The 26673-nt window shown below is 42.3% G+C and overlaps 1 protein-coding gene across 2 annotated transcripts; it reads left to right on the top strand.

Moving 5' to 3' along the window:
* The first annotated feature begins 11188 nt into the window (after nucleotides 1-11188).
* On the top strand, nucleotides 11189-21753 carry FABP2 (fatty acid binding protein 2). 2 transcript variants are annotated; one of them, XM_084627640.1, is made up of 5 exons: nucleotides 11189-11263; nucleotides 15976-16104; nucleotides 17409-17581; nucleotides 19261-19368; nucleotides 21511-21753. In XM_084627640.1, the coding sequence occupies exons 2-5, from the start codon at nucleotides 16038-16040 to the stop codon at nucleotides 21559-21561; spliced, it is 399 nt and encodes a 132-aa protein (XP_084483766.1). In that variant the 5' UTR covers nucleotides 11189-11263; nucleotides 15976-16037; the 3' UTR covers nucleotides 21562-21753. The 2 variants fall into 2 exon arrangements, with proteins under 2 accessions (XP_084483766.1, XP_084483767.1); XM_084627641.1 differs by having other exon boundaries at nucleotides 11191-11263; nucleotides 15992-16104.
* The last annotated feature ends 4920 nt before the right edge of the window (nucleotides 21754-26673 follow it).

Below are 26673 nucleotides of genomic sequence, written 5' to 3'. Positions count from 1 at the left end.
AACCATTTAAGTCCCCGCAATTTTAGTTGGAAACTGCAAGAAATTTTTTTTTCCCCATGAGATTTTCAGTACCATCTGCTTACAGTTCATCTGGAAACGCTGTGAAAACAGCCTCTGTTTATCTTCCCTCCTGCTTCTGGTCTTAGAAGGAATCAAAAGAGACAGGCACTCAAATACGAAAAATAATAGAGGAAATGTTAAGTAAATGTTTCAGAATCTTCCAAAATATTATTTGATTCCAGAGTCTTCCAAAATATTATTTGATTCTAGAAATAAGGAAGTTTAGAGTAGGCTGTTCTTGTTGTTTACTGCAGCATTTCAGTCAACCCAGTTAGTAGCAACTGATTTAACTCTAGTTTAAGATCCCCTATGAATGTCAGTACATTGTTATTGCAGCCAAATTTGAAAACATTTGCCTATGAAAAAAATATTTTTTCTAAGTCCAATGAATAATAATGAACAATTCTTGGGGTATTATGATATGCAGTACTCTATGTGTATCTATGCATACATAATACGAGGTGTGTGTATGTGTGTGTGTGTATGTAACATTTTATATATAGGCACAAACTCAGTAATCACCCTTAAAAACTTGTTATTGCTCCTTAGATAAATAAGATTACCTCAGAATGTGCTTTTTCCTGTATTCTCCTTTTTATTGTAGGAATTTGCATACTGCAGTTACTGAAGTTTAATTATTTTCTTATTTAAACCATTTATTTTATATATAATATATGTGTGGATAAAATATTTATAGGTTTATTCTTGTTAGTGTGATCAAAAGCAAAACTTAACTGGGGATGACACAACAAATCAACTATAGTGATAAAACTGTTAGTGATACAGCATTAATATTAAGAACCCAACTATTCTGTATCTTATTTGCTGTACTGTGTGTGTGTGTATAACATAGTTTTTTCATGGCCTGATTTATATTTTTAAATAATGCAGAAGAATGCTGGAGCCATATCTTTGGCATAACAAACATGTAAATACCACATAGTCATCATTTTTTACTTCCACTGATAAATATACACAGTTATATAGTATTTGCATATATTTAAGGTATACATACATCCCCACAAAATCTTTCCCTATAGAGGAAAGTATATGTTGTAACAAATGTAGAATTCTATTCTACATAATTTTTTTGTCAAAATATTGTCCTAACATACATGCATCTTTATTTATTTATTTTAAAAAACCACATACAAATTCTTTAAAACTATTGGTTTAGGGCCTTATGTTTTATGTATTTTAGGCAAATTGAGAGCATGATCAGGGCATTATATCGTATTTCAGTCTGCCTGATTGCAGTTTTTGTTTCAAGGCTCTAGCATGGTTGGTTTGTGTGCAGATAACAGATATTTTTTGTCTTTGGCAACATAGGTGACCATGCAGATACAATAATGGTTCTCTGCCTGAAGTACATTGTATGTGCAGGGAAATTTTCAAAGCCAACAAATTTATTTAGCTGCACAGTTATTATTTTCATCAGGAGTTGTGTCTAAATGCCTTAATGATCTGTGTGCCAAATTCTGCCCTGATGTATACCCTGTGCACCCAGTGGACTCAATGGGAATTGTACAAGATGTACATTGGGATACAATTGAAGCCTCTGTTGACCCAATCCTACTCCCATTGGAGTCTTCAGGAATTTTGACATTGACATCTTTAGGAGCAGGATTGGGCCCTCTGTGTTCTTCATATTTCTTTGAATCAAGATACCAAGAAAGACCAGTGCTAATGTGATACCAGATTTTGCCCTCAGATGTGCATGCATACATGCATTGAAATCAATAGAAAATGTGTTCTCACATCCCAGGGCAAAATTTAGCCCCTTAATACAGGCCTTTGTTCTTTTCTTCCCCTTAAACAAAAACAAAAGAAAAAAATCTTATCACATATATTAACATTCACCTAAAGAGTGAGTGGTCCTGCTCTTCTCCTTAAAAAAAGAGGGAGGCTCTTAAGCTAATAAGATAGGAATAATAAAACCTATCTATTCAGCAAGTTACCATCTCTGTAATATTAATTGTAGAACAAACAGGCTTCCTATTATTTCACATACAGTAAAAGCAGCTAAGGAAAATCACACAGTAGATTCTTAATAGCTACCTATTTGTACTGTTGAGTATAAATCAATAGCATCTCATCAACCAGTCAGTCTCTAATGTCTCCCAGCAGGCTGAAGCTAAGTGGGTCACCACATGCTGCTTTCAGATGGTGGGGATGCTGACAGGCTATTGATTGTGAGTTCTTTGTCTCTGTGAAACATTCAACAGTGGCAGGGCTGTCTCTCTCTTTACAACAAAAATTTCAGTTTTTCAGAAGCCTGCTTTTGCCTCCTGAACATGCAACCCCAAGTGCATGCAAAAGTGAACTTTTGAAAATCCAGCCCAATGTATTTCATTTGGGGATGGCTCTGAGATTCCATGTTCAGGTGTGGAATCTAATCCAGATCTAAGATTCTTTAGTTTCAGGGGCATTTGGTGCCAGTATTCTGGTTCAGCCCATTAGAGAAGCCTAAAGTCAGGTAGGTCAAATCTAGATCCTAAAAGTTTGTGGGGCGCTGAACCAGTGTTTTGGTTTGATCTCATCGCAGCTGTGAAACAATCAAAGCAGAGACTGCTGACTCATGCAAATGCAAATGATTTATAATAAATTATGAAGCTGTAAGGGAGTATCTCTTAAAGGCCTGATCCTGTGGGTAGAATTTTCATTAGCTTTAACTGGGAGTTTGGCCTCTGAAAGGGTTGTAGAATAGTCCCCTATGTGAGTAATCACATGCAGTCTACATTCCATAAGCACTCTGCTATTTCTAGAATATCCCTGGTCTGTAACAATTTATGAGGTCTGTTCTCCCTCATAAGAACTCTCCAGACCCCTGCATTGCTTTAAAAGATGGGTCTGAGCCTTTGGTTCAGACACTCATAGAAATGAAAGCCATCATCTGAGTTGGGTCTGGATATTAGTGACATTTTACTAGATACAACAAATTATGACATCAGGCTATTTCTATGTTCAGCGTTGCCAGTTGAATGAAAGTTGTATGGAAAGGCTTGTTTTCCACAGAGAAGGTTGGTTTCCATGGAGAAATTCGTATCTAAGCACCATTTGTAAATGTATATTAATTAAGTGTGCTAAACAGTGGCTTCTACTAACTGCCACACCATGAGCTTGTCCATTCCATGATATTGGGTCTGATCAAATGCCCACTTGAAGTCAATGGAATGATTCCCATTAACTTCAGTGGAAGCTGGACTGGGCCCCATAGAGAGTTACAGAGCGGGACAAATTTATCTTTATTCTTGCCTACACCTATAAAGACCCTGGACCAAATTCTTGTCCTCAGTAACACCTACACAGTCTATAGTTCATTCAGCCAGCCCCCATTGACTTCAATGGTACCACAAAGGTGTAACTGAAGTTAGAATTTGAGCCTTCTGTGTATGAACATGATAGACACATGCATGTGTCTGTTAAAGAATGTAGTGTGAAAAGCACTGTACATAGTTTAAAAATAAATTTATATTATAGTTTAATAAAAGGAATTGTAATGAACTGTCACTTGCCACTGAGCATGTCTATTTGTATTCTTCTACCTTTTCAAATATTTTAACAAATATATAGTTTCTGGGCACAGTATTTTTGTACTAGGCTAATGAGGTTACTATGTATATTATGTTCAGCTTTAAGTAGTATTAAAGTCTTTTGAATGTTGATTTGTTCTTGCTTCTTCAATTTTCCACACTACATAGTTATTCAGCATAACTTACTTAAGTTAGACAACAACAGAATTGTTTGTCCTAGTTACTGTATAGTTGATAAAAGAAAGAATATACAGGTAGGTAATATTCTATGATCAAACTGCTACTCAACTACTTATTCCCACATTCTCTTCTTTGTATTGTTTTTCATGCTTTGTAAAATAAAAAAAGGAAGATGTCAACTATGTTTTGCTGTTTGGTCATTAATTTTATTGTGGATAAATTTACAAAGCAATGTCATTGTCCTGATCCAAGAAATTGCCTCTAATTGTTTAGGTATTGTAATTAACTGCATTCATTTATAAACCTCTGTTGATCCTGGAGATCCTGCTTTGGAGCATTAGAGAATTTTTGCCTTACTGTCAGGAAATTTCCTAGCCATAAGGTTTGTCATAACTGAAAACCAAAGGCAGTGTTTCCTTTCAAAAAACAAACAGACAAAAAACCACAGAAAAAAGAAACTGGCTGTTATTTCCCACTAGAAATCACTCCAATTACACATACCAGGACCTATCACAAGTTGTCTGATTTTTCAGAAAAGTAGGCTTGGCAAATATAGCTGCTGTGAAAGGTGCTGTGTGAATAAAATTAGCCCCCAAAGGGCAAGTCATATAACAGAGGTTACAAGAGTTTAATCTGGTGAGTTTTTTAAAAAAGGGTAAATACACTTGGATCTGACAGCACAATCTTGTGCAGACTGCTGACCCTGGCTGCTAACTTAGACCAACAGGCCTCTCAGCACTTCTTATTCTTTGCCTTGTTAGGTTTTGAGCAGCAGCATTTCTGGCTCTAGGAGTTTTGCAGCTCTAGGCAAAACGGGTGAGCATGCATGCAAGCAGCAGTCACTCCAAATAGTCATTAAGTACCAGATTTTCTGAGTCTGCACACAACCGTGGCACACCATTGCCTGTTTGCTTAAGCTAACCCCCATTTGCATGTGCACTTTAAAACCATGTAACTATATTCTAACAAGTGCACAGCCACTTAGGGTATGTCTGCACATCCACAGCTGGCTCACGTCAGCTGACTTGGGCTGATGGATAAGGCTACGATTATGTCATGGAATCTGTGACTTCCACTGACCTCTGTGACATTTTCTGCCCTGGGGCTGGAGCTCCCAGCCAGCCCTGCCCTCGCAGCCCCCAGCTCCCAACCTGGTGGGGGGACCCTGCTGCTGCCCAGCTGCTGCTGGCGGACCCTGCAGCTGGCCAGCCACAGCGGGGGGCTGGTGGAACTGCAGCTGCCCAGCTGTGAAAGGCAGGTTGGGGGGACCTTGCACAACTGCAGTGGGCAGCCGATGGACCCCCCCGTATCTGCCCGGCTACAGCCATGGCCAGCGGCTGGGCAACCCTGTAGCTACCAGCTGCCTGGGTCGAGGGGACCCCACAGCAGCCCAGCCCCAGGGGCAGGGGAACCCCAGAGCTCCCACCCACCGCATTGGTGGGGGACCTGGGAGCCCCAGCAGCAGTGGGTGCTGAACCCACCTACCCCTTTTGTCAGGGATATTTTTAGTGAAAGTCAGAGACAGGTTATGGGCTGCCATGAATTTTTGTTTATTTCCCTGAACCTGTCCCTGGCTTTTACTAAAAATATCTGTGACAAAAACTTAGCCTTACTCATGAGGCTTGGGCTACGGGGCTGTTTAATTGAGGTGTCGATGCTTGGGCGCTGGGACCCCATGAGGAGGGAGGGTCCCAGGGCACAAGTGTCTACAGCCCTGTAGCCTGAGCCCTATGAGCCTGAGTCAGCTGACACAGGCCAGCCACGGGTGTTGAACTGCAGCGTACCTTTGGGAACTTCAGCCATCACTATGTGACACACCATGGCCACGTAGAACGTCCCAGTGATAATGGGAGTCCCCTGCCACTTACCAAAGAAGAAGCACCTTTAAATATTAGCAGTATGACTCAGCAGTTCTGGTTATATCCAGTAGAGTTCAGTGCTTTAACATCTCAGTTTATTAAAATCTCTACATGCTTTAATAATCTTTATAACAGTTTAGTGCTACATATTAACCATTTTTTGCCATACTTTGAATCAGCCATTAATAATATTAGGATCTGCTATTCAAAAGACCTCAGTTGCCTTAACTCTGTTCCCATTGACTTCAACAAGACTTTTACTATTGATTTCAATGGGTATAGAGTTAGACCAACACTGAGTTCTTTTGAAAGTACCACCCTATGCCTATAACATGTCCGTTTGCACATACAAATTAAGCAATTGTACCTATATGTGCACACACAAACCTGAGAAAAACTTGATCCTAAACATATTACAGCCTCTAATATTGCTGAGCATTATGGATGTTCAGTGACTGATATGTAAGCATTATTATCTTTCTTAGCACCTACCTTACTTCCTGGTATGTCACACTATAAATAGATGTGGTCCAGCAATTCTATAGGGGGGAAACCAGGAAGAAGGGGAGGTGGGGGACTCTTACTAGTAAAATCATCATTTGTTACTTCCCAACATCAGAGTTGCTATAGGCTCTGTACAGTATTAAAAATCAAAAACTCAAATAATTTGCTGGAAACCAGGCCCAAATATGTATACATTTTCTAGTTACAATTATTACATGGTTACAATTTTTCATGTTGAAAGTTTTCCCACCAGAACACATGATTTTGTTGAAGCCAAAATTTTTCATTGGGAAAATACCAATTCTGAGGAAAAATTTCTTCTGGTGAGACATGTCAAAACAAAAACTGTTGTTGAACTGACCTTTCAAAAGGAAACTCTGGCATTTGATGTCAAAATGTGGATTCAGAATGACCATTTTTGTTTTGATCAAAGATGTAAAAGTTTTTCATTTCAACATTTCTGATTCAAAACTTTTCAGAATTTTCCATTGTTTGAGATGTTTTAATATATCAAACTTCTCTTCTGTTTTGGAATGGACTCTAATTTCAAATTTTCCTGCGGGATAAAAATTCCATGTTCCAAACAGTTCCAATATTTTTTTCTCCTGAGTCAGTACTGATGTTATGAACAACTGAAGCTTTTGTGAGTTATAGCCACCAGATGGGATGGAAGAGAGAGTCTCCTTTCCCTAATGAACTTCCACCTAGTGGTTACAATTTACACAATGTGAGACTAAGTGAAATAGTGTGTATGTGTCAGTGTGTGCTACTGTCAATGCTGCTGCTCCTACGGTTGAGCTGTGGAGGCTGACCTCTGGGAGCCAGAAGAGAAGGAGCAGATCATAATACGCTTACAGCCCATTCAAGAGCCATGTTGACAAGCTCCAGAGAGAATTACACACAAATTTACCTTTGCATATAAGGGGAGAAGAAGAAGAATCACGTTCCCAAAACTAGAAATTTCACACAAAGGTTTGCCTTTTCAGTTAGCAGACCCCTTTCACTTGAGCCCACAGTGATAGCATGTCCACCCCACACAAGGCCCAAAAGGGTTAAGGTGGCTTGGTGGGCCAGTTGACTGCCCAGGCTACACCTGAATGAAGAGCTAGGGAGCAGGAATTAATTAGAGAAAAGGCTCAGCTGAGCAGGAAAAGAAGTGGCCTGGATAAAGCCGAGGAGCTGGGAGCAGAAGGGGGTTGCTGGCAGGGGTGCAAGAAGAGGGTGAGCCAGGGGACCATGGCCCCATTACTTTTTAAAGTGTGAGTGCTATGCCCTTCTACTTTTTACCAGCCTTAAGGGCAAGTGATGGGGAAGGGGGTGGAGAGGAGCAAATGGAGGGGGGCGGGGATCTTGAGGGTAAGAGGCGGCATGGGGACTGGGCCTCAGGGGAAGGGGCAGCCCAGGGGTGGGAGCTCAGAGAAAAGGGCTAGCATTGGGGGTGGGGCCATGGTTTGGATGCCAGTGCCCTCCCCGCTCACACACACACTTTTAGGGAGCTTCTGCCTTTCTTGGCTGCTGGGAAATAGGCTGTAGTTACTCTGTGGGAGGAGGGAGTTGGGAGGCTGGAAAACCTGGGGTGAGGGGAGAGCCAGGAGGTAAGGAAAGAACTCAGGGAAAGGCAGTAAGGTCTAAGGGGGAAGACTTTGGCTATTGACTAGCGGGTCCCTGAGCTGGAACATGGACTAGAGGGTGGACCTGGGTTCCCCTGCCAGGCACTGGGGAAGTGCCACCAGCTGGGCAGTGAATGGGAAAACTGCCCGAGCTCATTATTAAGAGGGGACCTCGATACCCCAGAAGGGGGAAACATGCTGAGTGACCAGGCCAGAGGGCTGAGTCAGACAGAGAAACCAGGAGCTCCTGGAGCAAGAGAGGGGCTGCAGACCCAGAGAGAGAGAGGTGGAGAGATGGCATGCAACTGTGGGGAGGGGTGTTGACCTCATGAAGCTAATCCCCAGAACGGCCAGGAGGAGACATCATCCTAGCACTGAGTAGCGCATCCTGTCACAACATGGTGGAGAATGTAGGCACACGATTACCTAAATAAAAGAGGAGGGTGAAAGACTGTAGGTGATTACAACTGATAAAAGGGGAATGCAAGAGACTGTGGTGGACTGTGAAGGGCCACATATAAAGTGGTCATCCCTGATACATGGAGGAAGTGGAAGGCCACAACAGAAAAAAAGGTAATGAAATAATGGAGCTGCAGTATGTGGCAGAGTATTTCTGCAGAGGGCACTTATACAGAGATGAATGTGGGCCGATACGGGCCAGTATGGCATACCAGTAAGAAGTGGCCACCAGTACACAGCCCACGTTAAAACGCTGCCATGGCAGCACTTTAACGTTGCTGCCCACCCCCCAGCCAGAGCTGCCGACTGGGGGGGAAGGGTCCGTTGCCCTGGGGCCTGGCGATTTAAAAGAGCAGCAGGCGGAGCCGTGGGCCCTTTAAATCACTGCTGGAGACCCAGGCAGTACAGGCCAGATAGCATGGTAGGGCTGGCTGAGGGAGGCTGACTCCCAGCCCCGCCCCTTCTGCCTGAGACCCTGCCCCTTCTGGGGGCGTGGAGCCCCCAGTAAGCCTTTTATCTTACTATCTTATCATACTTATACCTTCTCAGGCTGGACTCCAGAGTTGCCACCCCTGCAGAAGGGAACCAACAAACGGCAGGGAAGGATCCAAGCCCTGCTGAGGCAGGTGCTGCGGAACAACAGAAAAGATGGGAGTCAAGCCCTGTGATACCACTGTCAGCTGCTCTGATTAGCTTCTCTTCGTCATTCCTGTCTAGCTCACCTACAGTATTGGAGGGAATAAATCACAACAGGTTGAGTAGATGGTCACTAGAAGGATGTTCTCTTTATCCCCATTCACCTGGATGATGCTTCTTAACAAACCAAATTTGAAACAAATTGAAGTGGCTCTGGAAAAAAAGAACCCTATGAAAGCAGAAAATATTGTTTTTAGGAAACCAGATATAACTTATTGGCATTGATGCTGCCAGTGGAAGTTGAAAAGTAAAAGCTTTCACATTTGCTATTTTGATAGTATAAGTAGAGGGAAAACATTACTTTTTCCCTCTGAAGAGTACTTTTATAAGCCATGTGCAGGAATAATAGCCATGTAGAAGATAATTTACAGAATCGTTGTATAGGGTCGCAGCCTGAAAACTATGGAAATTCTTCTCAACACAAGGGGAAAATATTTCCTATATTATCAATGTAAAAGACCTGTACATTCATCAAACATATCCTTCTTCTCAACCGAGAATTGCTCCTAATTCTTGCAATGCAAGTTTCCTCCTGCCCAGTCCAGTTAGGCCCAATTCTACAGTCCTTATGAAAGTGTACTGCTGATGGGGAGAAAAGAGGGAAGGGTGGCAGGGTGTTCAGTTTAGTCTGTTTTTTTTTTTTTTTTCAATGAACAGATTAGTTGGGTGTGTTCCTAACAGATATGAAAGAAGACAGGCACTTTCTTTAAAAACCTCCATGTTACATATGGCTAATCTAACCACTATCTTGCTATCTAACATGCTATCAGTAAAGTGCTCCCATGAAATCTCAGTCCTTAGGTGCAATATCAAGAGGTTATTATGATTACTGGATGGATATTCCTCCTTTATCTATAACTAGTAATGTGTAACCTTGAATGTTTAGGTTAGGTTTAACTGAACTCCAACAAACTTCCAAGTACAATGCCCTACGGCTGGAATATTTGGCTAGATTAAATTTTATAGGCATCTAATAAGAAATATAAGATGTGACTGTTATATATAGGTACAGAAGAGTATAGAATATCTGCTGGGAATGAACAGAGATGTAATGTCCCAACAGGATGAGCTTAATTTACTTCATTGGGAGAATGTACATGGTAGGGCTGTAGGCTCATGCTACTATATAAAGTTGTACAGGAGAAACCTATTTAAGTCTGCTGAATTTGGGAGTCTTTGCTCCTGGCTCAGCCAGGGATCCCAGGGCTTCTAAGTTTTTGACATTTCTAATTTTTTTCAGAATTTTACTTTGAACCTTTGGAAATTAAACATTTTGAATTTTTTTTTTTCAAAATGAATTTTTGGGGGAATTTCCCTTTGTGGGAAATTTCTACTTTTAGTTCCAAAATGGAACTTTTTTTTTTTTTTTTTTAAATTTCAGAATCCCCAAGGAAGGGAAATGCTAAATTTTGACCAGTCAGTCTTCTCCTTCCAAAGTGCTGATTAAGGTAGTGACAGTTTCTGGATGCTCTGGCGGGTCAAAGGGTTTTAATTTCAGAACTTATACTCACTGTGTTCACAGTGACCAACTTTTGTGTCCACCTCTTAAATCTGTATGTGTGCTGTAAGAACACATCTCAGGAATTTTAATTTTGATTCATGAAGTAAGATGGTAGGTGGACAAGAAGTAACCTAGAGGCTTCCAGACAAAACATGGATACCAGGGGAACGGACTATTTGGGTAAGAATAGCCAAATCTCCCATAAAAATAAAGATGCAGTATAAATTCCTAGACTGAAATTAAAAGTGGGATTTTTCCAGAAGCACTTAAATGACTTACGTGTCCAACTCCCCTTGAACATCTACCTAAAAGGGAATAACATCCAGAAGAACCAGCCAGGTTAGCAGTAGAAGGAACCTTGTGTTTAGCCCCCAAGCAAGTCCACAGCCATCAGTTTATCCAAGTAGCTCTAATAGTCATAGGTTCTTAGAATCCACTTGCTAGAAAAGTGGCATTGCAGACCTTGGTCTGACACCCTTAACTTTCTCTGTGTAGCTTGGGTTCTGCTATGGTGGCAAATTATAGGACTGACAAGGCAAGGAGGAAAGGGATGCTGCATGCCTATCAGGGGGATTAGCAGAATGACATCTCTTGTAAACACATGCATGTCCCCCTGATCTTTGGAATGTCATTCAATTTCCATAGTACAGCTTTACGTGATATGTTCTTGATTATCAGTGATGGCATGATTAGATGACTGTGCTGGTTAATTATTTCTTTCCACCCACTTCAATTAGAGGTCAGTACCTGGCAATACAGATCAAACTTCAATGTTAAAATGTTGTGTAGTCTATTTTCTGCACTTTAAAACTGATTCAGATTGGAGAGGAGGCCTCAACCGGAAGCCTCAAATTCAACCAGGTAGGACTCCATGCTATACAATGTCATGCCATGAGCAATACTAAGGGACAGATTTTTCAATAGTATCCTCAAAAACTGAAGACACAGTTTTCAAATGCAAACCTGTGGTGTCAAAAATTGCACAGACAACCTCTTAGAGGAAGAAAAAGGCATGCAAAACAAAAGCATGCACAACACCTCAGTCACGGGGGGAAAATGACTACAGGCCTAATTAGAAAGGCCAGGTCGAGGCCTCATTTGGGATAAAACAAACAAATGAAAAACAGTGTTTATTATAAGAGCCATGGCAGAAAAGATTTTAAGATGAATAAAGCTGGCATAATTTTTACCTGTGAGAAAATCAAGATCAGATTTTACTGTATGAATATTCTAAAACTGCACAGGTGAATTGTGAGGGTGGAAAAGTACAGCATGTTCTATCATTAAAAGACCACGAGGCTTCAGAGGGACAATGAATGTCTATGTGGCGAAGTGTGTGGGGGCCCAGAAGGGTCCCATGCTCCTCCCCAAATGCTGGAGGGCAAGGGACCAGCAACCACCATGGCCAGAGCCAGAAGGGAAGAGGCAGGGCCAGAGCTTGCCAAGTGCAGTACAGCGGGACAGAGCCCCCCAACCCCGGCAGGTAATGTGGGATGGGGAGGGGAGGGGATGGGGAGAGCATGGGGCCCCGGGCTCAGGGCGGGTAGGAGTCACGTGGGGAGGTCACGTGCCCCCCCCCTTTAGCTGGTGCCCCCTTTTGTGTGTCTCCCACGTGTTGCTGAACATCAGGGGGGAGGGATAGCTCAGTGGTTTGAGCACTGGCTTGCTAAACCCAGGGTTGTGAGTTCAATCCTTGAGGGGGCCATTTAGGGATCTGGGGCAAAAATTGGGGATTGGTCCTGCTTTGAGCAGGGGGTTGGACTAGATGACCTCCTGAGGTCCCTTCCAACCCTGATATTCTATGATCACAAATACAGGTCCTGTGGCAGATCTTTCCATTTATCTGCCAGATCTTCAGAGGCAGATTAAAGCAGCATGCTTGGGATTCAGATCCCCAGGAAGAGAGGTCAGCATGGAGAAATGAGATAGAGCCAAAGCAACAAATTGTAATGGAGAGTACAGAATACAGATGATAACTGCCCACATGGCAAGTTGACTTGAGCTGGCTAGTCAGCTTGACCTGGGAGAAAGACCAAAGACCCATGAATGGAAGAAAGACAATAGCCCAACTGTGAGATGAGTGTGTGAAGGAAGATTTACCCAGGAGTGGGAGCTGTTGGGTGGAAGAGACTACACAGAAGTTCTGGGTGCACAGAAGTTTTGGTGAATCCAGGACTCCTTTTAATTAGCACCTGGAAGCCCCCTGAACACAGAAGTAATTTTCTTTAAATGTTCGGAAGAATTGTGGGATAGAGAAACCCTTCCTGGCCCACCACTACTCAGAGTCCTTTTGTCAGTAGGAATAGTTTAAGGTGATACTTTACAGAGTGAGCGGTGTTAATAATAATGAGGTAGGGAAGTCAAGCAGTAATAATGTATTTAAGCAAAAACTGAACAATGGCATGATCTTTATCATGTTCAGCTCAGTATTTCCTGAAAGAGATTTTTTCCAGAGGCTACTTGAGAAAGAGAAGTTTTGAAAGGGGATTGAGGCAAATTCAGTAGGGTAGCCCTCGAGCAATTCTGTCGAGTGCTCAGTGATCTGAGTTGAGCAGGCTTTTGCCAAAGTGAAATCCCGTTAGATGCAGCTCAAGTTACAGCCTCATGTGACATCAATATTTAGGTCCTCCAAAGATACCAGCAACTCCTTATAGCAAGAAAAGGAAAAGGGAGAACCTGACAGATACCTCTGATGTGAAAAAAAATAAGTATTATAAAACCTTTTAGAAGTGTAGGAGGCCGTCTTTATCCAGCACAAAGGAGCACTAAAAGGCAAAACAATTTTTTTTTTTTTTTTAGCTTCATAGTTCACTTCCCTGAGAGATTGGGACACTGAAATTGGTGGGTAGCTTTTCACAAACAAAGCAGGGTAAAGCCAAGAAGTAGGTTGCTTCTTTCAGCATGCTCCAAAGAAATGGGAATAGTATACCTATTTGCTGGACATTATATGCTTCCAAATAATGTAAATCAAAGGTCTCTTTCCACTGTTTCCATGCAAAATTGAAAATGTTCCTAGTTGCTGACAATAGAGGAGCATAGGCAGCTAATTTTCTACAGCTGTAAAGTGTTAGGAGTGCTTGGTATTATGTTGGACTTGAATTTAAGGTGCAGAAGCAGCATTGCAAAGGCTTTCTATTTTACTGGATTGAATAGGAAAAATACATTATTCAGAAGTTGCATGAGGCCAGTGGCAATAGATTCAGAGGTGGGAAAACTATGGCCCGCAGGCCACATCCGGCCCGCGGGACCCTCCCATCCAGCCCCTGAGCTCTTGGCCCTTGAGGCTAGTCCCTGGCCCCTCCCATGCTGTTCCCCCTCCCCCGCAGCCTCAGTGTGCTGCGCTGCCGGTGCAACGCTCTGGGCGGCCAGGCAGCGTAGTTGCAGAGCCACGGCCTGACTCAGCGCTCTGGGCGGCCAGGCAGCGTAGTTGCAGAGCCATGGCCTGACCCAGTGCTCTGGGCGGTGCAGCTGTAGCACCTGGAGCACTGGTGGCTGCCGGCAGCGTGATCAGGGGGCGGGGGGTGGTGGTGACTAGAGGGCAGGGGAGTTCGGGGGCTGTGGTCAGGAGTCAGGGGTGTGGATAGGTGTCAGGGCGGTCAGAGGGTGGGGAACGGGGAGGTTGGATGGGGCAGGGGTGCCGGGGGGGAGCAGTCAGGAATGGGGGGGGTTGGATGGGGGGGTTGGATGGGGCGGCAGGGGGCAGTCGGGGTGGGAGGTGGATGGTCAGGGGACAGAGAGCAGGGGGTGGTGGATGGGACAGGAGTCCTGGGGGGCTGTCAGGGGACAGAGGATGGGAGGTTGGATGGGGCAGGAGCCCCAGGGGAGCCGTCAAGGGGCGAGAAGCGAGGGGGTCAGATAGGAGGCGGGGGCCGGGTCACGCCTGGCTGTTTGCGGAGACACAGCCTCCCCTAACTGGCCCTCCATATAAATCTGGAAATCCGATTCAGCCCTCAGGCCAAAAAGTTTGCCCGCTCCTGCAATAGACTCACCACTGTAAAAACCATGAAGAAAATAAAGTTAATAATTTATTAACCATCAGTAAACTGCTATGAACTATAATCAGACACAAAGCATCTATAAACTTAACCTATAGTATCTGACATATAGGGAGACTGATAATTTTGGAGATCAAAGGAAAATTCCAGTGTAATAAAAAAGAGAATTACTATATCTGCTTGCAAAAGAAGAGTAATTCATCACTGAGGGCTTGATTATGCCTTGTAGACACAGCACACAGTAAGCCTCTAACCCCAGTGCTCCAGGCAGCACAACAGAGCCAACATGGGGAAAAGTGATCTCTATCTGCTAAGGCCCAGTAGATTACTTCCCTCCCCACCACCACCCACCCCCAGCTCCCAAGCAAACAGGATGGGCAGGGAAGGAATTGTCACTCTCCAAGTCACACTTCCTTTCCAGGGTTGCACACTGCACCTTACTCAGGGCAAGACGCAGTTTTAATTTTGCCCTTAATGCAAAAGGGATGCAGTGCTCAGTGCTGGAAATGATGTTTAATGTCTGATATTTTAACCATCAAAACGATCTTTTATTTTTCCACCAAAAAAAAAAATTGCCTGCTTTTTTTGAGTGTGCAAAGTTTGCTTTTTGCAAATTTGTTTGGAACTTTTCCATAAGCACTATGTAATGTTAACCTGCATTTAGACATTACTATAGAGACTTAAATGTTGTTGTTAAGGCAGCTCCCCTCCCCCCCCGCCCCATATATATATATATATATATATATATATATATATATATATATATATATATAGGACTATGCAATTTTGCTCCATACTCTGCATTTCTTTACTCAGAGTGTTTCACATTTTATTTTTTAGGGTAGAAGAAGGGGCATGTTAGTTGTGCTACTTTATTTTGCTTCTCTGGTACGTTAGCTGAATAAATACACTGAAACTGGCTGGAGTGAAAAGCCATTCTACATTATCTGGCATAACAATCCAAAGAATTATCTTAATTGATTTTGAAGTTACACTTTTAATGAAAACTTACCTTCTGTCTTGCAATCTGCAAAGGTAGAGGAGCTCGAACTATTGCAATGACATCTGGCACTGTTATAATTCTACGTGTAGAGAGCAATCAATCACACAGTGTATCAGCCAAAGTCCAATCTAGCGAGCTACCACTCAGCCAGCTGGCACTATTCACCTGAGCAGTAGGGTAACTTCAGTGAATTAAGAAAAGGAGTACTTGTGGCACCTTAGAGACTAATGAAGTGAGCTGTAGCTCACGAAAGCTTATGCTCAAATAAATTGGTTAGTCTCTAAGGTGCCACAAGTCCTCCTTTTCTTTTTGCGAATACAGACTAACACGGCTGTTACTCTGAAACCTTCAGTGAATTACTACTTTTCACCACCATGTGTAACATGAACACAGTAACTATTATATCTTTTAAGACAGAGCAGTCAAGTATTTCGTAGTTTGACAAGGTGGGGCGAAAAGACAGGTCACTTGAATATCCAGTCACTTGACCCTGAAGAGGTCACATGATGAGCTGAGCTTTAGCCAGCCACATCATCCTGCAAAGATAAGACAGATCATAAATTCCCTTTTTAAAGCTGAGCTGCATCTCAGGTTGACTAGAAGCTGTCTCAAAGAAGCTCCTGCTTCAGTCAGAAAAATGGCGTTTGATGGCAACTGGAAGGTAGACAGAAGTGAAAACTATGACAAGTTCATGGAGCAGATGGGTAAGCTTTTACTTTTCCAGTTCCTCATTATTGTCTAAGAGCAATCACTGAATGCTAGTGCTGTCCTTGGTCCTCCTCCTGTTAACTGCCTCTCTGCTGACCTCTCCACCTGCTGACTACTTCATATTTTCTTCCAGAATAATCTTTTTTTTCCCCACTGTAGAAAGAGACAGCATCAAGATTTTGGGACAGATTCTGATCTCTGGAGTAACTCTCTTAATGCCAGTGGAACTACTCCTGATTTACGCTGGCATAACTGAGAAAAATTTTCCCACTTCACTGAAGTTTTTTTCTTTTTTCTTATGGAACAGTCCTATAGAATTTAAAAGAATTATAATCTTTCTGTATAATTCTATAGCATGAATATGATTTTCCATTACATTTGATAAGGTGGGTTTAAAAATACATAGAAAGATCATTCTCTCTTAATATACAGGTTTTAGACTTATTTCTAGAGGACCTATTTATTTCCTATAGACTGCATTTGGTTCCGTCCCTATTAAATTCTATAGCACTTTTCCATAAAGTTCAGAAAGAGAGCAAGGTAGATTACTGCAGAAATATTCATTGACATGTAAAGTTCTGCAGGCAACATGCTGACTGGTACTGAGGTGTAATTTAGGTGTCTAAAACTGGGGATCCCATTTTAGAAGCTGCTTTTGAGAATGTCCCCTATTATGGCTGATGGGCTTCAATGTCTGGAAGAGTGAAGAGGAATTTTCATGTGCAGTTTTAGAAACAGGGAAGACAATATAGAGCTAAGCAATCATTTATGTCTTGTGATATTTAATTAATTAATTTCTGATTAGTTTAATTGCTCGGGGTGGGGGGAAGGGGAGATTGGGAATTTTCCTGCTTTTTCGGCCACAGGACTAAATCATCAATGGGGAAAATGAGTTTGAAATGAGTTTGGTTCAGTCAAAGTGCACCCACAAACACAAGGCACCATACTGAAAGATTAGGCACCTGGAAATAAAACAGAAAAAGAAAAATAGAGATTAAGTTCTGCACGTATGACCAGTCCAACAAAGGAGCTGATTTGCCACTGCCTTGCACCCTGTGTAGTCATTTAAACCTCTGCAAAGTGGGTGGGAAATGCAATCATTCCCTTGGCAGTGTCTTGCACCAACTTTGCACAGGTGAAAATGGCTACACAAAGTGAAAGATGAAGGTGAAGAACCTGGACCAAAGAGCTCCAGCAAGGCTCATAGTTTATTAAATTCACTTGCCCAAAAAAGGTAATTGGAAAATATACAAACCTGATGCTGCAATTTAAGTTGCTTGATGTCCAATTGTTTTTCTAGGTATTAATATAATGAAGAGAAAGCTAGGAGCCCATGACAACTTGAAAATCACTATTCAGCAAGAGGAAAACAAATTCACTATCAAGGAATCAAGTACTTTTCGAACCATAGAAATAATATTCATGCTGGGAGTCCATTTTGAATACACCCTGGCTGATGGAACTGAGCTCAGTGTAAGAAATCCACTTTTATATGATAAGCCTGTATTTAATAAAGTTATTGCTGGGATGTTTTATTCATCTTTCTGATTTTATTTTAAATTGTACTCTGTCTAGGAATGTGAACCCATGTAGCAGAGAGCAGAATCTGTCTTTTTAAGCATAAGGCCAGAGCAATGAAATATTTATTCACTTGCTTTATATAAAAATCAAATCCCTTACAATGAACAAGGATATCAATGTGGTGTGAGCTAACAGGAGTGTATTACACTTGCCCTTTAGCAGTTGCACTGGTTTCATGTTTGCCTGAGCAATGTCCAAGTGTTGACATTACTGTAGGAAATTCAATGTGACATCGGACTGGCTACCTGAGAGACAATCTTCTGCCACATGAACTACAGTGGCAGCTGAAATCAGTTAGAGGGATTGACTAAAAAGGATCTAGGAGAAATGCTGGTACCACTGAAGTCAAGGAGAGTTTTGTCATTGACTCTAATTGAGCCAGGATTTCATTCCCTAGCTTTGAACATGATAGGTTTGTAGGCAGAGCCTTCTTACAGGCCCCTAATTCTGCAATTCATTGCCTGAGCTGGTCTGGTGAAGCAAGGGTCTTTTGGCTCTTTGAGTGCAATGAAACACCCACTGTCTCTCTCAGACATTTGTCTGAGAAGTAGGGAGGGTCAGAGTCCATTGTAGGGTGTGATAGAGAATGAAATGGGATTGGTTATTTGTGAGGGACTATTCTTTCTATGTCAGAGAAAGTGGCAGATTAATGTATTCATTTAATTATGCGTATGGACCCTGAGGTCTGTGGGAAGGAGAATTGTAGTCACCCAATACATATTATAATATTTATTATTATTATTTGTATTACTGTAGCAGCTAGGAGCCTTAGTCCTGGACCAGGGCCCAATTGTGTGAGCGGCTATACAAACACAGAACAAAAAGATGTTCCCTATCCCAAGAGGCTTACATTCTAACTATAATACAAGAGCCAACAGATGGATACAGAGAGGTGGGGGAATACAAGAAAACAATGAGACAATACTGGTCTGCATGATAAGCAGTGGTCTAAGCACACGAGCAGCCTGACCGTTGTCAAGCTTTATCTATGCATCATGGTAAAACAATTCTGAGTAGGGATTTGAAGGTGGATAACGAAGCAGCTTTGTAGTGGTTTCTGGGATGCAAGTCCCAAGCATGTGAGATAGCCTGGGGGAAAGCATGCAAGTGTTTGTCTGGAAATTTAACAAGTGGGCAGTGGAGGCTGGCATCATGGGCTGATCAGAGGTGAGCACAGACCGCTCAATGGTGAATACGAGATGATATATAGGATGGGCATTGACTGTGAAGGGCCTTGAAAGTGAAGATAAGTAGCTATATTTGATATAAAGGAGAAGGGGGAGTCAGTGGAGGGATGCAAAGATGGGTTACATGGTCAAAGTGACAAACTAAAAGAATGCTTATATATATGTGTGTGTGTGTATGTGTTTATAAACTTTATATATATAATCAAAACTAGAAGTGCTTTGGTTGTTGTGGAGGGGGTAAAACTCCTTTACTATACCGGCCATTTTGCGAAAACCTGATATTCATTGCTTTACCACTTTGGTGCTTTTTTAACAGCCAAAGAATACATATATAAGATCAACATTGTCATGAATTCCTTAGATTTTTTTATTTTTACACTGTAGGGTACTTGGAATCTGGAAGGAAATAAGCTTGTGGGAAAATTCAACCGGAAAGATAATGGGAAAGAGCTCAAAGCATTCAGAGAACTGGTAGGAGATGAATTAATTCAGGTGAGTTAAGTCAATTTTTTTCCTTTATGCACAGCATCAAACTATAAAGATCTGATCCCTCTCTTAAAGCTGAATGAAACTGGTAAGTATCATTAATTTATTTTTTAAAAAGCCTATTTTTTATTAAAAATTTAAAATTTTGAAATTCAAGAAATCATTGAATTTCAAATATTGAACTTTTTTGACTTACTCTAATCTTTCTATTTTCCTATCCACTTGCATTCTTTTCAATTATCTGAGTGCAGCCTGAGCTAACTCTAAAGGAGCCCAGTGCTGAGTCCATGCTTATTCTGACCAAAGGTCCTGAATCTGTTAGGTTCTGTTAAGGCCATTCTCACAATAGGATCTGAGTTCCTCACAGCTGGTAATGAATATGTCTTCTCAAGCCCTTATGAGGTAGAAAAGGTATATTATCCACATATTTTAGAGATGGGGAGTTGAGGCACAGTTATATTAAATGACATCCCAAATCACACAAGATGTCTATGGCAGAGCTGCACATTGAAATCTGGTATCTTGAGATCCACTCCTGTGTCATAACCACAAAACTTCCATCCTCCCTTAATGATCCAGCCTTAATCTTCACGCCTGGATTAAGGGCTTGTCCACACTTGAAACGCTACAGGGGCACACCTGCAGTGCAGAAGCGGTGCCACTGTAATGCGTCAGTGTAGACACTGCCTATCCCAGCAGTTATATGGGCCTGTGGTGCCCCTGCTCCAACAAATTCAGGGCCTGGGGGCCTGGCTCCACCAATGTTTGAGGCCAGGTCTCTCCCCCGGCCCCACCTGCTGCCCCCGTGCACCTCCCCTGGAGCATCCCTGCCTGCATCCTGGGCAGCTGCCCTGCTGCTCTGCACTGTGCTCCCTTGCCAGTCACTGCTGGCTACAAAAGGGAGAGGCACCGGCAGCAGGCTGAGGCAGCGGCTACAGAGGGAGGAGGTGCACATGTGATGGGAGCCCTCCCTGCCCTCCTGGCACCCACCACAGGGGAGGCAAGGGGGCTTCCTGGACCTGAGAGGGGCCCAGCCCCTAGGAGCATGTGCATTGCCGGTGTCGGGTGAGTGTGCTGCCTGGGGGGAGAGGGCTGGGAGGCCTGTGGAGTCCACCTCTCTGGCCCCAGCCCTGGGGCAGCCTGCCTGCACCCCAAACTCCTCATCCCCAGCCCTGCCCCACCCCAGAACCCGCACCCTAAGTGAGAGCCCTCACCTGCCCCCGCACTCCAGCCCTGAGCCCCCTCCTGCACCGTGAACCTCTCATCCCCAGCCCCACCCCGCAGCCCTCATCCCTGCACCCCAACCCTCTGCCCTAGGCCTGAGCCTCTCCCACACCCCAAACCCCAGAGCCCTCAGCCCCAGCCAGAGCCCTCAGCCCCCCACATCCCAACCCTCTGGCCTAGCCCTGAGCCTCCTCCCACACCCCAAACCCCAGAGCCCTCACCCCCAGCCAGAGCCCTAATCCCCCCGCACCCCAACACTCTGCCCTAGCCCTAAGCCCTCTCCCACATCCCCCAGCTCTCACCCCCCCACCCTCTCACACATTGTGCAATATAGGGAAACTGTTAAACTCTTACTGTTTCCAGTACATTTTAACATTATTTTAAAATATGTATCAGCTTACAAGGCAAGCGTGCATCGGGGGGACTTGGACCCGTTCAGGCACCACCAAAAAGTATACAAACCTGCTGCCCCTGAGGAGGGGTTCTCCTGTCAGTGTAGGTAACCTACCTCTCTGAGAGGCAGTAGCTAGGTTGATGGAAGAATTCTTCTGTCAATCTAGCATTGTCTATGCTGAGAGTTAAATTAGCTTACCTATGTTGCTCAGAGCTGTGGATCTTTCACACCCCTGAGCAACATAGCTGGGGTAAGCTAACTTCTTAGTGTAGACCAGGCCTAATTAAGGGAGTGCGGGTCTAGGTCTGAATATTTTAAAAATCCACAGTCCTTACCTATAGTCTTTCTCTTTGATTTTGATGGAACTACTCACATGAGTGAGGGTTACTGATGTAGTGGTTACTGGACTGAGCCCTTAGGCTGTAAACCTGTGATGGATAATAAACACTCTCTTGATGGGAACTGTAAAATAAATCTCAATGGAAACAGTAAGTGATGAAAGTCTTTTCCTCTTCATTAATCTCTTTCAGACTTACATATATGAAGGAGTTGAAGCCAAGAGAATCTTTAAAAGGGTTTAAACCTCAAGCTCAGAAAGAAATCTGATGCGACAACAATCATGTTGTATGTGGCAACTATTTCCCTTGCCCAACAAGCACCAAGTTACTGATTGATTAGTCTTGATTTAAACACAGGCCAACATTTTGCACTTCCAGTCTGCCAATATTACATATTTGTATTACATATCAATAACTGTTTTGATATATGGCATTGTTAAGGGCTGTAGAAACTATTTACATTCTGTAAATGAAAATAAATATTGTTTCTGCACTGATTTTTCAAGTGGCAATTTGCTTTTATCACCATAAAAGGTGTTTGTTGTTGTAATGTTTCTTCATGTATTGTATATTGAATCACATTGGTTGTATAATTTTAAACAAACAAAAAACAAATAACCTCCCCTGCAAAAAAACAAATCCCCAAGATCCTGCAGCCCTTCCACATACATAACTCCCGGAAGTTTGTGTGTCTGTAGATGTAAAGATTGTGACTCTGATAATATAGTTCATTTCCGAGAAAGATCAATCCAACTCCTGCTGATGTCAATGGGAGTTGGATCAGGCCCTTACTATACATTTACTTGTTTGTTTTTTCAGTGAAGTCATGCAAAAACAAAGGACCTCTAGGACAGCAAATCCAATAATCAATTTTAAATTAATAGAGATATATGTGGCCCATGCCCTTATCTAATTTCTTTTCTAATATTTTTACTGTAACATTTTGGAACAGGTTGTAGATACCAGAGCTGTAATCCAATCTAACTACCTATTATTTGATGTAATCTGTGTATGGGCCAATTCAGAAGAAATTTGGCCTTCTGTGTTTTTCCTTCTATATTCTCTAGCTCACTAGCCTTTTCCATATGATTTTTTCCAATGGGATTGTCATGAAACTTTGCTAAATAAGATAAGAGAGTACAACCAAAGTCTCTTTCCAACACAGCACAGGAAATGGAGATATATTCAGTGATATTAACAAACTCAGAGAACAGGTAGGTAGGATCCCCACGGGAAGAAAAGATAATGGAAAAAGTAGTTCAGGAGAGGTGGCAGTTTCTCAAAGAGACAATATTAAAGCCACAACAGCAAACTATCTTGTTGCAAAAGAAAAATAGGAAGACTCGTGAGAGCTGCTTAGTGACCTGAAAAAACAAAAAGGAATGCTACAAAAAATGGAAACATGGATGAATTGCTAAGGATACGTAGAAAAGAGTAGCATACAAATGTAAGGACAAAATCAGAAAAGTTAAGGCACAAAATGAGCTACACCTTGGGACATAAGAGGCAATAAGAAGCGAATCTGTAAATGCATTGAGGCCTCACCTGGAGTAGTGAATCCAGATAAAGAAAGAGAGAGGCCAGAGGGGAGCAACAAAAATGATAAAAGGTTTTAAAAATCTGACCTGCAAAGAAAGGTTAAAAAAACTGGACATGTTAATTTAGTTTTAGGAAAAGAAGACCGAGCGGGGACCTGATGGTTTTCAAATATGGTAAAGGCGGTTATAAAGAGAATGGAGATCAATTATTCCCTGTGTCCACCGAAGCTAGGATAAGAAGTAACTTATCTGGGGCTTAATCTGCAGCAAGAGAGATTTAGGTTAGATATTTGGAAAAACTTTCCAACAATAAGGCTTGTTAAGCATTGCAATAGGCTTCCAAGAGAGGTTGTGGAATTCCTATCATTTGGAGGTTTTTAAGAATGGGCTAGACAAATACCTGCCAGGCTGGTCTAAATTTGCTTGGTCCTGCCTCGGCACAGGGGGCTGGACTAGATGACCTCTCAAGGTCCCTTCCAACCCTACACTTCTATGATTCTATTACATGCATTCCAGATACTGCAGTAGCAAGTATGGAGGAGGTGGCCAAATAGCCCATTTTTCAAAAGAGATTCATATTTAGTGGTCCTGATATTTGGAAACACCTGCACCTGAATATGATTATTATTTGAACTGACTTTCCACCTCCCCACTGCAGGACTGGACTCCATTTCTTTACCTTATATAGACTTCTGAAGGAAAGGGGTGGAGGTCAGACACAATGGTCCCCTCTGCAAGACCTAGAGGTTACCTCTATGTCCTGCTGCAGAAGAACTCAGTGAAAGGGAGGCTGTCCCCATTCAGGAAACGCTGGAACCTAATGTCTGGGGAGAGCAGCCATACCAGACTGGCTCCCCAAAGAATCAGGATAGGGGAAACATGTCCACTGGTTGATCCCTAGAGAAGTTTATAGGAAAAGGTTGTGTCCTGGCACAAGTCAACTTTTCTTTCTCTTGGGCTGTTAAGGAATCACATATCCAAACAGCCCCAGGAAATTGATGTACCAGAAAACATCTTCCTTACCCTCCAACAGCTGTAAAGAATTAGATCTGACTGAAAACAACCTTTGTTTTCCTCTGCCTGAGGCCAGTGGAGGGGAGAGTTGGGATATGTCCTCTCCTCCAGCAGGACTTGGAGGAAAGGGATTGAGGTTTCTGCTGGCCAGGCTGTAAAGCTAGCTGTACAGCTTAACTTCTCTAGCTCAGGTCTGTCAGCACTTCTGGAAGCAGCAGATGTGGGATGGCTGGTTAAATGCTCAAAGAACATGAATATGGATAAATAGGGCAACTATTTGTGATGTTTATAGATTCTTAGATTTTAGGACCAGAAGAGAACACTATAATCATGCAGTCTGGCCTCCGGTATAGCACAGGCCATAGCATTTAACCTAGTAATTCCTGCCATGGAGAAATTATTCTTTCCCACTATTTAAGTAAACACTATCAAGCACAGTAACTTGTGGTTGAGATAGAGCACTGCCTTCAGAAAGACATCTAAAATCAACACAAAGGTTCCAAGTGGTTATGAATTTACCATAGCCTTTGATAAGCAGTTCCAATGGTGTCCTCTCATTGTTAAAAAGTTGCATCTAACTTCCAATTTGATTTTTTCTAATTGCAGCTTCCATCCATTGGATCTTGTTATGCTTCTGTTTGGTATATTAAAAGCCCCCTAGTGGCAGATGTCTATCTTCTCCCTGCGTAGGTGTTTATATATCATGATCAAGACCCTCTTAACTTTTTCTCTTTAACAACACATGTATTGAAGGCAATCTCTCATTTTTAGGCAGGTTTTTCAGATCTCAAATAATTCTTGTAGCTCTTCTCTGGATCCTCTCTAATTTTTCTACATCTTAAAGTGTTGACAGCCAAACTGGACTTGGTATTCCAGTATTTCAGTCTAATCAATTCAATATAAAAATGCAAATGTAAGTAAAAGAATTCCCTAATTCTGTTTGATATTCCCCTGTTTATACATTTAAAGATTGCATTAGACTTTCTCAATACAACATTACATCAAGAGTTCAAGTTCAAAATTACATACAAAATTACTGAAGACAGTTAAGACCCAGACAGACTGTGAATAGCTACAAAAGGATCTCTCAAAACTGGGTGACTAGACAACAAAATGGCAGATGAAATTTAATGTTGATAAATGCAAAGTAATGCACATTGGCAAGCATAATCCCAACTATACATACAAAATGATGGGGTCTAAATTAGCCGTTACCACTCAAGAAAGAGATCTTGGAGTCATTGTGGATAGTTCTCTGAAAATGTGCAATGTGCAGCAGCAGTCAAAAAAGGGACAGAATGCTGGGAATAGTTAAGAAAGGGATAGATAATAGGAAAGAAAATATCATGTTGCCTCTATATAAATCCATGGTATGCCCACATCTTGAATACTGTGTGCAGATGTGGTCGCCCCATCTCAAAAAAGATACACTGGAATTGGAAAAGGTTCAGAAAAGGGCAACAAAAATGATTAGGGGTATGGAACGGCTTCTGTATGAGGAGAGATTAATAAGACTGGGACTTCTCAGCTTGGAAAAGAGATGCCTAAGGGGAGATATGATTGAGGTGTATTAAATCATGACTGGTGTAGAGAAAGTAGATAAGAAAGTGTTGTTTACTACTTCTCATAACACAAGAACTAGGAGTCATCAAATGAAATTAATAGGCAGCAGGTTTAAAACAAATAAAAGGAAGTATTTCTTCACATAATGCACAGTTAATGTGTGGAACTCCTTGCCAGAGGATGTTGTGAAGGCCAAGACCATAACAGGGTTCAAAAAACAACTAGATAAATTCATGGAGGATAGGTCCATCAATGGCTATTAGCCAGGTTGGGCAGGGATGGTGTCCCTAGCCTCTGTTTGCCAGAAGCTGGGAATGAGTGACAGGGTATGGATCATTTGATGATTACCTGTTTTGTTCATTCTCTCTGGAGCACCTGGCACTGGCCACTGTCAGAAGACAGGATACTGGGCTAGATGGACCTTGGTCTGACCCAGTGGGGCCATTCTTATGTTCAGCTGGTCATCTACAAGGATCCCTAAACGCTTTTCACAGTCACTTCTTTGCAGGATTAAGTCATCCATCTCATAACTCACCACTCATTGTTCCTATTCATTTGAGCTTGCATTTGTATTAAAACACACTTATCTGGTTTGTTCCCAGTTTATCAAAAGATCAAGATTTCTCTGTGTCAGTGACCTGTCTTCAACATTACCTCCCGCCTCACCAATCTTTGTGTCATGCAAACTTTATCAATAATGATTTCATGATTTTTTTTCTAGATCACTGATAAAAATATAGAGTTTGATTCATCCATCTCTTTAAAAAGAGCTAAAAGGTGAATTCACACTAAACTGGTCCTGGATCCACAAACCTTTACCACTTACCATGGTAGCCACACATGTGTGCTACTCGTCCTTGAGTTGCTTGGCTCCTAGCCATTCCAACCCTGCCCCACTTCCCTTGGTTCACATCATTTCCTTAGGGTTCTGGTGAACACCTTGGACTCTAGATGCATCTACTCCCTGGATATTGTACATGCAGCAGATGGCTAGCCAGCACTCTGCCATGTATTATACTGCTTGCAGCTTCTAATCTCTAGGATCCTCCAAATCCCAAGGCTCCTTCTTGAATCTTTTCCAGAAAGAATACATTTAAATAAACTTTGGTGATATTAATGGCTTTTGGAGCAGCTATTACACAGTAATTATTCTGGCTATTTCTTTCTTAATCTTCCTGGACTTTCTTCCTTCTGGGCATTTAAAAATTTTTCTTTAGGTGAATTTTTTGGCAGTTTCTGT

This window comes from Lepidochelys olivacea (genome assembly GCF_965140295.1).
Source record: "Lepidochelys olivacea isolate rLepOli2 genome assembly, chromosome: 4".
In the NCBI taxonomy this organism is placed as follows: Eukaryota; Metazoa; Chordata; order Testudines; family Cheloniidae; genus Lepidochelys; species Lepidochelys olivacea.
This window is presented reverse-complemented; position numbering and strand designations above follow the sequence as displayed.